The sequence below is a fragment of the Schistocerca serialis genome, chromosome 11, assembly GCF_023864345.2.
Source record: "Schistocerca serialis cubense isolate TAMUIC-IGC-003099 chromosome 11, iqSchSeri2.2, whole genome shotgun sequence".
Classification (NCBI taxonomy): Eukaryota; Metazoa; Arthropoda; class Insecta; order Orthoptera; family Acrididae; genus Schistocerca; species Schistocerca serialis.
In genome coordinates, this window is record NC_064648.1 from 176,552,840 (window position 1) to 176,567,424 (window position 14,585).

Below are 14,585 nucleotides of genomic sequence, written 5' to 3' on the forward strand. Positions count from 1 at the left end.
CTTCTATTCCAGTCTCGTATTGTTCGTGGAAAGAAGGATTGTCGGTATGCCTCTGTGTGGGCTCTAATCTCTCTGATTTTATCCTCACGGTCTCTTCGCGAGATATACGTATGAGGGAGCAATATACTGCTCGACTCCTCGGTGAAGGTATGTTCGCGAAACTTCAACAAAAGCCCGTACCGAGCTACTGAGCGTCTCTCCTGCAAAGTCTTCCACTGGAGTTTATGTATCATCTCCGTAACGCTATCGCGATTACTAAATGATCCTGTAACGAAGTGCATTGCTCTCCGTTGGATCTTCTCTATCTCTTCTATCGGCCCTATCTGGTACGGATCCCACACCGGTGAGCAGTATTCGAGCAGTGGGCGAACAAGCGTACTGTAACCTACTTCCTTTGTTTTCGGATTGCATTTCCTTAGGATTCTTCCAATGAATCTCAGTCTGGCATCTGCTTTACCGACGATCAACTTTATACGATCATTCCATTTCATATCACTCCTAATGTGTACTCCCACATAATTTATGGAATTAACTGCTTCCAATTGCTGACCTGCTATATTGTGGCTAAATGATAAGGGATCTTTCTTTCTATGTATTCGCAGCACATTACACTTGTCTACATTGAGAGTCAATGGCCATTCCCTGCACTGTGCATCAATTCGCTGCAGGTCCTTCTGCATTTCAGTACAATTTTCCATTGTTACAACCTGTCGATGTACCACAGCATCATCTGCAAAAAGCCTCAGTGAACTTCTGATACCGTCCACAAGGTCATTTATGTATATTGTGAATAGCAACGGTCCTACGACACTCCCCTGCGGCACACCTGAAATCACTCTTACTTCGGAAGACTTCTCTCCATTGAGAATTACATGCTGCGTTCTGTTATCTAGGAACTGTTCAATCCAATCACACAATTGGTCTGATAGTCCATGTGCACTTACTTTGTTGATTAAGCGACTGTGGGGAACTGTATCGAACCCCTTGCGGAAGTCAAGAAACACGGCACCTACCTGTTAACCCGTGTCTATGGCCCTCTGAGTCTTGTGGACGAATACTTCAAGTAAAAGATGCGTCTCTACACTTACCAGACAAGTTAAGTTATAACAGATTACAGACAACAGTTATTTATAAAAAGAGTCATTCATATCAATAAAAACCGACATTTTCAAACATCTTTACAGCTAGAGGTCTGACAGGTGTGGGCCTTTGGCGTTTCTATGACAAACACTTGACAAAGGACAAGGAGTGCTCAGTGGAAAGCTCATGCTGTTTTAACAACTCGACGGGACAGGATGTCGAGGAACACTCCATTCAATCAGCGACGAGTGTAGTACGAGATGGAGAAGGTGACGCCACGCCCAGCTGCGACGCCATTGGCTGGCCAGCCAGCCAGCCAGGCGGGGTGGACTCACCGAGCGTCCAGTAGTTGCCCTTGCGGTCGCCGCCCTCTCGCGGCACCTTGACGAAGCACTCGTTGAGCGACAGGTTGTGCCGGATGGAGTTCTGCCAGCCCTTCTTGTTGCGCTCGAAGTAGGGGAAGCGGCTCGTGATGTAGGCGTAGATCTCAGACAGAGTTGCCCTCCTGCCAGGCAGAAGAAGGTAGTGGTACACACACACACGGCTCAGTCCGGGACGTCCAAGAAAGCAGAGTCCGAGGGCACTTCTTCGCACCTTTACAAAGGGTGTCCAACAAGTGCCCCTAGCCCTCTCGAAAATGCACTATTGAACAAATAAATAACCGATTTACAATGATTACCTAATACTGTCTGCTGTTAAAATTTTTCGGAACATTGTTCCAGGAAAACAACGATCTGTTAACATCATAATTTACACTACTGGGCATTAAAATTGCTAAACCACGAATATGATGTGCTACAGACGCGAAATTTAACCGACTGGAAGAAGACGCTGTGATATGCAAATGGTTAGCTTTTCAGGAGAAATGCGTACCATCACGTTTCCGACTTTGATAAAGGTCGGATTGTATGTAGCCTATCGCGATTGCGGTTTATCGTATCGCGACATAGCTGCTCGCGTCGGTCGAGATCCAATGACTGTTTGCAGAATATGGAATCGGTGGGTTCAGGAGGGTAATACGGAACGCCGTGCTGGATCCCAACGGTCTCGTATCGCTAGCAGTCGAGATGACAGGCATCTTATCCGCACGGCTGTAACGGATCGTGCAGCCTCGTCTCGATCCCCGAGTCAACAGATGGGGACGTTTGCAAGACAACAACCATCTGCACGAACAGTTCGACGACGTTTGCAGCAGCACGGACTATCAGCTCGGAGACCGTGGCTGCGGTTACCCTTGACGCTGCATCACAGACAGGAGCGCCTGCGATGGTGTACTCGACGACGAACCTGGGAGCACGAATGGCAAAACGTCATTTTTTCGGATGAATCCAGGTTCTGTTTACAGCATCACGATGGTCGCATCCGTGTTTGGCGACATCGCGCTGAACGCACATTGGAAGCGTGCATTCGTCATCGCCGTACTGGCGTATCACTCGGCGTGATGGTATGGGGTGCCATTGGTTACACGTCTCGGTCACCTCTTGTTCGCACTGAAAAGAAAAAGATGTCCACCTGGTTGCCAGATGAGAAAAAGCTGTTTGCTTCGATGCAATGAATTAGACGTTACCTGTAAGTACCTTTCAATTTCATAAAACAACGTTGAGGAACTGCTTTTAAATCTATAACCTACATGTGAAGCCATAACCCATGTCTAAAAATGGACAAATCATGTAATATTTCACGAAACCCACTGAAGATGCCTTGTAAAAAAAGGTGAAACGCGTCTGGGCGCATAAATAAAAATAAAAATTTCGATGTACAGCATGCAAGAAAGGCATTTTCTTTGAAACAACTGCAATTTATGTACAACTGCTGCGAAAATGGCCATTACAAGAAATGTGTAATACATCGTGTTTTCGGGCACCACCAGATGTCAACACTCTTCTACGACACAAGATTATGTCTTCATAATACAGTGTTAGAGATTTTTAATTTTTTTTCAATTTTTGAATTTTTACGTATGTAGAAGTCCATAAAAGTAAGAGGATTATATATCTAATTTCACAAATCTGTACATTTGGAAAACCAGATATTATTTATTTACATTGTATTTCGTAGACATAATCTTATGTACAATATTGCAGTACCTGTGTTATTCTGATTACGATGCAAAATTCCCTTGGACATGCATGCATCTTGCCTTGTCAGGCGTTGAATTACCTCCTTTCCTATGACTCCTAGGATCTAGGAAAGTCGGAAATTTGAGGCAAGATCTTATGGGACCAAACTGCTGAGGTCATCGGTCCCTAAGCTTACACAATACTTAACCTAACTAAATTATGCTAAGGACAACACACACACACCCATGCCCGAGGGAGGAATCGAACCTCCGACGGGGGCAGCCGCGCGAACCGTGACAAGGCGCCCGAGACCGCGCGGTTACACCGCGCGGCACGGGTCTTGTTAGGCACTGTTTCTGAATCTGCAAAGGACACTTTAAACATGTCATCACAAACAACTCCACTGTGCGCTACATACACGATCAATTTAACTATCAAAGTGTCAATCCTGATCTTGTGAGTCACCCACAATGTCTTCTACACCCCTTGCTGACGCACTTGTAATGTTTGTCGACGAAAATATTTTACAAGACAGACTTGACAATTTCATGATAATAACCGAGTGATTAACCATTTTTAGCAATGGTTGTAACTCAACACGTCACAAAAAGATTGGTTCAAATGGCTCTGAGCACTATGGGACTTAACATCTATGGTCATCAGTCCCCTAGAACTTAGAACTACTTAAACCTAACTAACCTAAGGACAGCACATAACACCCAGTCATCACGAGGCAGAGAAAATCCCTGACCCCGCCGGGAATCGAACCCGGAAACCCGGGCGTGGGAAGCGAGAACACTACCGCACGACCACGAGCTGCGGACGCGTCACAAAAAGACAGACATTTCAAACGAACGAAGAGAGAATTATTTTTTAATCTGAATAGCAGACTGACAAACGAAGGAAATGCTGTCTCATCTTAGGGCACATGCACATGTGGTCTAGGGGTAGCGTCTTTGATTAGGAATCAAAACGTCCTAGGTCCCGGGTTCCAACCCAGTCCTGCTCAAAATTTCGTATAAAAATCGTCATCAACGGCCTTTTCAAAGAGAGCGGACGGAGGTTCAGGACATTGTGTTGCCCTTGCAGTCGGAAACTGCCTCTAAAAGGCGGAATAATCAGCTTTGATCAATGGTACAAGGATGCAGAAGGCAATGGAAACCGCTGCGTTAATGACACGTAACGTGTATCCACAGGACATGTGACCTGTAATTGAAAAAGTGTCATGATGATCTCTCCATTGGCAAAAGGAGGGGTCTACAAACGTGGACGTGACGATAAGAAAAGGACTGAATAACTGGCAAAAGGGTAATGTTCTACGAGTTGGAGCGTGGAATGTCAGAAGGTTGAGATTGTGGTAGGAAAGTTAGAGAACCTGAACAGGGAAATGCTACGGCTCAGTCTAGATACAGCAGGGGTCAGGGTCAGTGAAGAGAAATGGAAAGAAGAGGTAATATCAACAGCAGCAAAAAGTGGTATAAGGGGGGGTAGGATTCGTCATGAATAGGAAGGAAGGGAAGAGAATGAGTTACTGTGAACAGTTAGTGATGGGGTTGCTCCCATCAGAATCGACAGCAATCTAGCATTGATAACCTTAGTTCAGGTATATATGCTGATGCTGAAGGCTGAAGATGGAGAGATACAGAAAGTGTATGAGGATACTGAATTCAGTGAGTGCATGGAGATGAAAATGTAATACACTACTGGATATTAAAATTGCTACACCAAGAAGAAATGCAGATGATAAACGGGTATTCATTGGACAAACATATTATAATAGAACTGACATATGATTACATTTTCACGCAATTTGGGTGCATAGATCCTGAGAAATCAGTACCCAGAACAACCACCTCTGGCCGTAATAACGGCCTCGATACCCCTGGACATTGAGTGAAACAGCTTGGATGGTGTGTACAGGTACAGCTGCCCGTGCAGCTTCAACACGATACCACAGTCAGCAGTCGAACATTTTCTGTATCCAGAAAGGCCCGTATAGGACCTGCAACAAACGGACGTCCATTATCCAGCTGAAATGTAGGGCTTGGCAGGGATCGAATGAAGGGTAGGATCCACTGGTAGTAACACATCTGAAATGTAACGTCCACTGATCAAAGTGCCATCAATGCGAACAAGAGGTGACCGAGACGTGTGACCAATTGCACCCCATACCATCACGCCGGGTGATATGCCAGTATGGCGATGACGAATACACGCTTCCAATGTGCGTTCACCGCGATGTCGCCAAACACGGATGCTACCATCATGATGCTGTAAAGAGAAGCTGGATTCATCCGAAAAAATGACGTTTTGCCAATCGTGCACCCAGGTTCGTCGTCGAGTACACCATCGCAGGCGCTCCTGTCTGTGATGCAGCGTCAAGGGTAACCGCAGCCACGGTCTCCGAGCTGATAGTCCGTGCTGCTGCAAACGTCGTCCAACTGATCGTGCAGATGGTTGTTGTCCTGCAAACGTTCCCATCTGTCGACTCAGGGATCGAGACGTGGCTGCACGATCCGTTACAGCCATGTGGATAAGATGCCTGTCATCTCGACTGCTAGTGATACGAGGCCGTTGGGATTCAGCACGGCGTTTCGTATTACCCTCCTGTTTGTGTATGAGAAATCGGTTGGAAACTTTCCTCATGTCAGCACGTTGTAGGTGTCGCCACCGGCGCCAACCTTGTGTGAATGCTCTGAAAAGCTAATCATTTGCATATCACAGCATCTTCTTCCTGTCGGTTAAATTTCGCTTCTGTAGCACGTCATCTTCGTGGTGTAGCAATTTTAATGGCCAGTAGTGTAGTCATGGAAGACTGGGATGCAGTTGTAGGGGAAGGAGTAGAAGAGAGTTACGGGAGGAAAGAGGCCTGGTAGTAGGAATGACAGAGGAGAAAGACTAATTGAGTTCTGCAATAAATTTCAGCTAATAAAATCGAACTCTCTGCTCAAGAACCACAAGAGGAGGAGGTATACTTCCAAAAAGCCAGGAGACATAGAAAGATTCCAGTTAGATTACATCCTGGACAGACAGAGATTCTGAAATCAGATACCGGATTGTAAGGCGTTCACAGGAGAAATACAGATCAGATCACAGTTTAGTAATGATGAAGAGTAGGGTAAAGTTTAAGAGACCAGTGAGGAAGAACCAATGTGGAAAGAAATGCGATACAGAAGTGCTAAGGAATGAAGAGATAGGCTTGAAGTTCTCTGGGGCTATACGTACTGCGATGGTGATTAGTTCAGTAGGCAGTCCAGTTGAAGAGGACTGACGTCTCTATAAAGAAGAGCCACAAAAACTGAAAGGAAAAACACAGGTACAAGGAAGGTAACAGCAAAGAAACCATGAGTAACAGAAGAAATATTTCAGTTGGTCGCGAGAGAAGGAAGTACAAAAATGCTCAGAGAAATTCAGGAGTATAGAAATGGAAGTTATGAAATAAAAAGTGCAGGGAAGCTGAAGCGAAATGGTTGCATGAAAAATGCAAAGAAATGGAAAAACAGATGATTGTCAGAAGGACAGACGTAGCATATAGAAAAGTAAAAAAACCTTCAGTGAAATTAATAGCAACGGAGGCAGCATTAAGAGTGCAACGGGAGTTCCACTGTTAGATGTAGAGGAGAGAGCAGATAGGTGGAAAGAATGCACTGAAGGCCTTAATGAGGAGGAGGACTTGTCCGATGTTGTGATCGAAGGAGAAACAGAAGTCAACAGGGAAGAAATAGGGTATCCAGTATGAGAATCAGAATTTAAAAGAGCCTAAAATCCAATAAGGCAGCAGAGACACATAATATTGCATTGGAATTTCTACAGTCGTTGGGGGAACTGACAACAAAACGACCATTCATGCTGGTCTGTAGAATGTATGAGACTGGCGATACACCATCCGCCTTTCAGAAAGACATCAGCCTCACAATTCCGAAGGTAGCTTGAAAGGTCTCTGTTGGATTCCTTTCAGGTTAATTTCTTAAATCTGTTCTCATTTACGGCATAAATTCCTCTTCTAAATTTACTGTGGTGTTTCTGACTATCTGGGAGGAGACTGAGCAGTGGAACGTGTTACTTTTACACATAAACAAGAATGATCTGCCACACTACTACACTTTAAAACACAGTTTATATGTAATTCATGTCACACAGTCTCATATGGAACCTACATCCGCTTGCTTTTATATACTGTATATGATAAAATACTGTCATCCCCCTTCCCTACTGTGTGAGAGGATGAATGAGCAAATGTATTTCTAGTTGCATGCTGGACGATAGCAGACAAGCCTGTCTGCTAGAGAACAGTAGGACCAACGTCGGAACAGGTAGCTACGCTTTCTAAAAGCAAAGAGGTTTCTATCCTTAGTACGGTCCTGTCCGTCTCTTGTCATGTTGGTATAGGAAGCTGCCCCTCTGGCCACTTCCGTTTGTATTTGTGAGCCACCCTCAGAAAGGGACCAGGGCAGTCTGTCCGTGGCGAGCGTCTGAAGTGGTAAGATCTCCGGCTAAGCGCGTCTCTGCTAAGTCCGTAGGACGATGGATTTCTCAAGTTCAGCCTAACAGAAAATTTAATCACCTTTATTTCAGGTTTAGCTCTAAAATATCTCATGTTATCTTAAATTGCAACGCAGTGTAATTCGGGTGTGAAGTTCAGAATATTTTCCGGTAGTTGCTTTGTCACTACTTTGTGAGTAAAGTGGAACCACGTGTTGATCAGTAACTCTAACTATGATCATCAATCTTAAATGCGAGTGTGCGTGAGATTATAACGTCTCGTCTTGACAATATTTATTTCATATAGCAACTTTTCTTTGTGTTCAACCCACGTGGGGTGTACTTTGTGAGACCAGTACCACGTGCTTATACAACTGTTTGACCCATCAGGTTAATAGTAAGACGATAGTAATCAGTTCGAGGTTTTTCTTTAGTAAATTGCGGTTCGATGTAATTTATTTTAATTATCAAAATTATTGTGGAGTTACACTGTGTGTAAACCAAGTTGACCACGTGAAGCATGTGGTGTAATCATCAAAGTAGCCATCAGCTATTCTTTTCCAGACGATTTCACAGAGAGTTAGTATGAATTTAGTATACCAGTGTGTGGTAATTACATGACGGACAGGATTGCGCTACGAACGTAACTTCTTTGGGTGAAAATTGAATCGGTTGGTTGTGGTTAATTTCCTCTCGTATATGTTTCAACGTTCTTCGTGTGTTATTTTATGAATGCAGTGTTGTATGTAGTCTCCCAATCTTGGCTCCCTATTTGATGTGTTCCGTAAGATTACAATCTCACATTTTCACAATCGTAAATAAGGCACCAGTTTAGTTATGAATCAAGTTTAATATGCTGAAATTTCAATGATCAATGTTAAAATAAATTTCCAAATATAAACTGATTTATTTCTTTTTATTTAAATTCTCTTTTATATATATATATATATATATATATATATATATATATATATATATACATATATTACCGGTTGTCATATGACTATTAAAAGATTATAATTAATGTTAGTCTGGTTGGGAATTTGGTAAGCTAGACTAGATACCTGGTGAAACAGTTGCGCAGTAATGCAAGGTTAACTTCCCCAGACGGCTCACAGCTTTTAACCCGCTTTTATGGTCTATCAGCACCGCTTTCATAGCAAATTAAAGTAACAACGTTACAAGCTGACAAGTGCGAGAATTATTGTGCACTTAGTTTAACATCTCATGCATCCAAGCTACTGACAAGAATAGTATACAGGAGAATGGAAAGGAATATTGAGGATCAGTTTGGTTTTAGGAAAGGTAAATCCAATGGAGAGGTAATTCTGATGTTGCAGCTGATAACGGAAACAAGACTGAAGAAAAATCAAGACACGTTGGACTATGTAAAACGGTAGAAGATGTTTGGAATTCAGAGAAAAATAGAGGTAATGTATAGAAAAAGATGGGTGGTATACAATACTGTAAGTACAAAAACCAAGTGACTGGAAGACCAAGAACAAAGTGTTTAGATTAAAAAGGATGTAAGGCAGGGATGCTGTCTTTGGCCACCTCCGTTCAACCTACACATCGAAGAGACAATGACAGAAAGAAAAGAAAAGTACAAGAACTCGATAAAAAGTTAGGGTGAAAGAATATCAATGATGAGATTCAGTGATGGCATTGGTCAATAAAAACAATACCAATCGCTGTTATATAGTTTTATTTCTAGGCAACCAGTTTCGACGTTACACTACGTCATCTTCAGGCCAAACTGCTCCAATCCTGTCTTGCCTTGAAGATGACGTAGTGTAATGTACAAACTGGTTGCCTAGAAATAAACCAATATAACGGCGATTAGTATTGTTTTTACTGAACATTGAACAGCCTTAGTCCCATACTCCACCAGAAGATGGATACCATTGATGACATTGGTATCCTGAGTAAAAGTGAAGCAGAATTACAGGATCTGTTGAATGGACTGAAGAGACTAAAGAATACAGAATATGTATTGAAAGTAAATCGCAGAAAGACGAAAGTAATGAGAGGTAGTAGAAATGAGAACAACGAGCATCACAAAGCAGACGAAATTAAGGAATTCTGCAACTAGAAGCCCATGATGGATAGAGTCAGGACATAGAAGGCAGACTAGCATTGGCAAAAAGGGCATTCCTGGCCAAGAGAAGTCTAATAGTATCTAACAAAGGCCTTACCTTGAGGAAGAAATTTCTGAGAATGTACGCCCGGAGCACAGAATTGTATGGTAGTGAAATGTGGAATGTGGGAAAATTGGAACAGGAGAGAATCGAAGCACTTGAGACGTGGTGCAACAGAAGAATGTTGAAAATTAGGTGGACTGATAAAGTAATAAATGAAGTGGTTCTCCACAGAATTGGCGAGGAAAGGGATGCATGGGAAACACTGACAAGAAGAAGGGACAGCATGGTAGTACGTCTGTTAAGACATGAGGAATAAGTTACATGGTACTAGAGTGAGCTGTAGGGGGCAAAAACTGTAGCGGGAGACAAAGACTGGAATACATTCAACAAATTACTGAGGATGTAGGTTGCAAGTGCTACTCTGAGATGAAGGGGTTGGTTCAAATGGCTCTGAGCACTATGGGACTTAACATCTGAGGTCATCAGTCCCCTAGAACTTAGAACTACTTAAACCTAACTAATCTAAGGACATCACACACATCCATGCCTGAGGCAGGATTCGAACCTGTGACCGTAGCAGCATCGCAGTTCTGGACTAAAGCACCTAGAACGGCTCTGCTATCGTGGCTGGCTGAAGGGGTTGGCACAGAAGAGTGAGTCAGGGCATACCACATGAAACCTACCCGAAAAAAGACTGCCGACAAGAAAACCTCTGGTACTTGATGATGTTAGATTGAGCAGTTAACCTGAGACAATAAATGGAAATGACATGTGGTTTGGGCCTCCCATTGGGTAGACCATTCGCCTGGTGCAAGTCTTTCGAGTTAACGCCACTTCGGCGACTTGCGTGTAGATGGGGATGAAATGGTGATGATAAGGACAACAAAACACCCAATCCCTGAGCAGAGAAAATCTCCGACCCAGCCAGGAATCGAACCCAGGCCGTTAGGTATGACATTCCATCGCGCTGACCACTCAGCTACCAGGAGCGGACATACTGAGATGATGAGGATAGCTGGGAATTGGAATGAATGGAGAAGTAAGTGATGGAGTATTTACTTCTGATGACCAAAACAGCAGCACCTTATATCTACTGTATGTGTATGAAACCATGCAGAGTGTCGAACTACAGTGGCGTTAAAGATGGTGTAGTGTATTTTCATCAAGGGAGTTGAAACTGTGCTGCAGTGCTACCAACCTGTGCGGCGATTGCGCTATGGCCATAGCGATGAGTGCCACGTAGGAGAACGGCGGCTTCGTGTTGGCAGTGCTGGCCGAGCCAGCATCGCCGGAGCGCTGCTCCTCGCCCACTCCGTTGGCAGCACTGCCCGTGGTGGTTCCCCCACTTTTGTTATCAGTGCCGCCACTGGCGCTGTTGGCGGTGCCATTGGATACGGAGGTCGGAGTGGCTGCGTCGCCCGGCGACGTCGTCGTGTCCGACGCCGGGGTGTCGTCCTCGCAGCGGCCGCCGCCAGGGTGGGACGAGTCGGGGGCAGCCTGGCCAGTGCTGCCAACCTCGGAGACTGACAGGCTGGCCGAGGTAGGGGTGGTGGTGCTGTTTTAAGTGCGACAAAGACAGATTTTAGCGGTTAAAGACGTGAGGAGGTCTATAATGTTTCAAAAAAGGCACTGACATGGTAAGATAGACACTTGGAACTGAAGCCAAAACTAATCTCATTGGGGTTGGGGTTGGGTTGGGTTGGGTTGGGGAAGGAGACCAGACAGCGAGGTCATCGGTCTCAGCGGATTAGGGAAGGATGGGGAAGGAAGTCGGCCGTGCCCTTTGAGAGAAACCATTTGTCTGGAGTGATTTAGGGAAATCACGGAAAACCTAAACCAGGATGGCTGGACGCGGGATTGAACCATTGTCCTCCCAAATGCGAGTCCAGTGTCTAACCACTGCGCCACCTCGCTCGGTACTAATCTCATTCTGGAAACTAAAGTAGTAATGCAAGTTGGCAAAGAGAATGGGCACTTCAGTACAGTCAGTGGAACATATGGAGTTCTTCCAAATATCAGGGAGAGAATAAAAATTATGTGTTTTCACTCATCCAGGAGAGTGATATATTACATGGCTCTCATAGATGATGTTCTACATGTTTCATTGTTCATCTTTTTTATATGGCCGACACTTCATTCCTCTCCTGTATCAACCTCATCATCTCTGGGTCGCACTTGCACACTATGTCCTCAATTACTTGTTAGAATGTATTCCATCTCTGTCTTCCTCTACAGTTTTTAACCTCTTCAGCTCATTCTAGTACCATGCAAGTTATTCCATGATGTCATAACAGATGCCCTAACATCCAGTCCCTTCTTCTTGTCAGTCCATTCCACATATCTGTTCCTTCGCCGATTCTGCACAGAATCTTCTCATTCTTTACCTTATCAGTCCACCTAATTTTCAACATCATTCTACACTGAAGCGCCAGAGACACTGGCATAGGCATGCGTATTCAAAAACAGAGACATGTAAACAGGCAGAATACGACGCTGCGGTCGGCAAGCGCCTATATAAGACAACAAGTGTCTGGTGGAGTTGTTAGATCGGTTACTGCTGCTACAATGGCTGGTTATCAAGATTTAAGTCTGTTTGAACGTGGTGTTGTAGTCGGCGCACGAGCGATGGGACACAGCATCTCTGAGGCAGTCATAAAGTGGGGATTTTCCTGTACGGCCATTTCACGAGTGTACCGTGAATATCAGAAATCTGGTAGAAAATCAAATCTCCAACATCGCTTCACTATAGCTGGGAAAAGATCACGCAAGAACTGGACCAACGGCGACTGACAAGAATCTTTCAACGTTACAGAAGTGCAACCCTTCCATAAATTGCTGCAGATTTCAATGCTGGACCATCAACGAGTGTCAGCCTGCGAGGCATTCAACGAAACATAATAGAAATGGGCTTTTGGAGCCGAAGGCCCACTCGTGTACCCTCAATGACTGCATGGCACAAAGCTTTAAGCCTCACCTAGGCCCGTCAACAGCGACATTAGACTGTTGATGACTGGAAACATGCTGCCTGGTCGGACAAGTCTCGGTTCCAGTTGTATCGAGCGGGTGGAGGTGGACAGGTATGGAGACAGCCTCATGAATCCGTGGACCCTGCATGTCAGCAGCGGACTGTTCAAGCTGGCGGAGGCTCTGAAATGGTGTGGGTGGTGTGCAGTTGGAGTGATATGGGACCCCTGATACGTCTAGATACGACTCTGACAGGTGACACGTACGTAAGACTCCTGTCTGATCACCTGCATCCATTCATGTCCATTGTGGATTCCGAAGGACTCGGGCAATTTCAGCAGGAGAATGGGACACCCCAAACGTCCGTAATTGCTACAGATTGGCTCCAGGAACACTCTTCCGAGATTGAACAATTTCGGTGGCCACCAAACTCCCCAGACATGAACATTATTAAGCATATCTGGGATGCATTGCGACGTGCTGCTCACAAGGGAACCTCCCCATCACACCCCCCTCAGATTTAGTTATAAGTTGTCACAGTGGATAGGCCTTGAAAAACTGAACACAGCTCAATTGAGAAAACAGGAAGAAGTTGTGTGGAACTGTGAAAAAATAAGCAAAATATACAAACTGAGTAGTTCATGGGAAGATAGGCAACATCAAGGACACTTAGAGCATAGGAGCGTCGTGGTCTCGTGGTAACGTGAGCAGCTGCCGAACGAAAAGTCCTTGGTTCAAATCTTCTATCGAGTGAAAAGTTTAATTCTTTATTTTCAGTTTATGTGACAAACTCTTATGTTTTCATCACTTTTTTGGGAGAGATTATCACATCCACAAGAAAACCTAAATCGGGCAAGATAGAAGAATCTTTTTACCCATTCGCCAAGTGTACAAGTTAGGTGGGTCGACAACATATTCCTGTCATGTGACGCACATGCCGTCACCAGTGTCGTATAGAATATATCAGATGTGTTTTCCTGCGGAGGAATCGGTTGACCTATGACCTTGCGATCAAATGTTTTCGTTTCCCATTGGAGAGGCACGTCCTTTCGTCTACTAATCGCACGGTTTTGCAATGCGGTCGCAAAACACAGACACTAAACTTATTACAGTGAACAGAGACGTCAATGAACGAACGGACAGATAATAACTATGCAAAAATAAAGAAAGTAAAATTTTCAGTCGAGGGAAGACTTGAATCAACGACCTCTCGCTCCGCAGCTGCTCACGCTACCACGGGACCACGGCGCTACTGAGCTCCTACTCTCCATGATGTTGTATATGTAACACATGGACTACTCAGTTTGTATTTTTTGCTTATTTTTTCACAGTTCTACACAACTTCTTCCTGTTTTCTCAATTGATCTGTGTTCAGTTTATCAAGGCCTATCCACTGTGCCAACTTATAACTAAATCTGAGGGGTGTGCGATGGGGAGGTTCCCTTGTCAGAAGAGATCTCCGCCCCCTCGTACTCTTAGAGTTTGATGGACAGCCCTGCAAGATTCTGTGGTGAACTCCCTCCAGCACTACTTCAGACATAAGTTGAGTCCATGCCACATCGTGTTGCGGCACTTTTGTGCTCTCGCAAGGGCCCTACACGATATTAGGCAGGTGTACCAGTTTCTTTCGCTCTTCAGTGTATAGCAGCACATCTCAAACAGTTCGATTTTCTTCCGTTCCCGTTTTACATGATTTTTGATTCACTATCGTACAAGGCTGTGGCCCAGACGAAAATGCTCCCAAATTTCTTCCTGACATCAAAGCGTGTCTTTGATACCAGTAGGCCCCTGTTGGCCGGGAATGTCATCTTTGCCTAGGCTGGTCTACTCTCTTGTCTTGCACGCTTCGTTCACCATG

At 44.5% G+C, this 14,585-nt stretch overlaps 1 protein-coding gene across 1 annotated transcript in view; it reads right to left on the reverse strand.

The window, feature by feature from the left end:
• Window positions 1–14,585, reverse strand: part of LOC126426617 (forkhead box protein D3-A-like) — a 587,591-nt gene that overhangs the window by 82,505 nt on the left and 490,501 nt on the right. The window contains exons 8-9 of the mRNA XM_050088507.1: window positions 10,962–11,318; window positions 1,416–1,585 (exon numbers count right to left, since the gene is read on the reverse strand). Of these exons, the coding sequence (XP_049944464.1) occupies window positions 1,416–1,585; window positions 10,962–11,318 (527 nt within the window). The remainder of the gene's footprint in view (window positions 1–1,415; window positions 1,586–10,961; window positions 11,319–14,585) is intronic.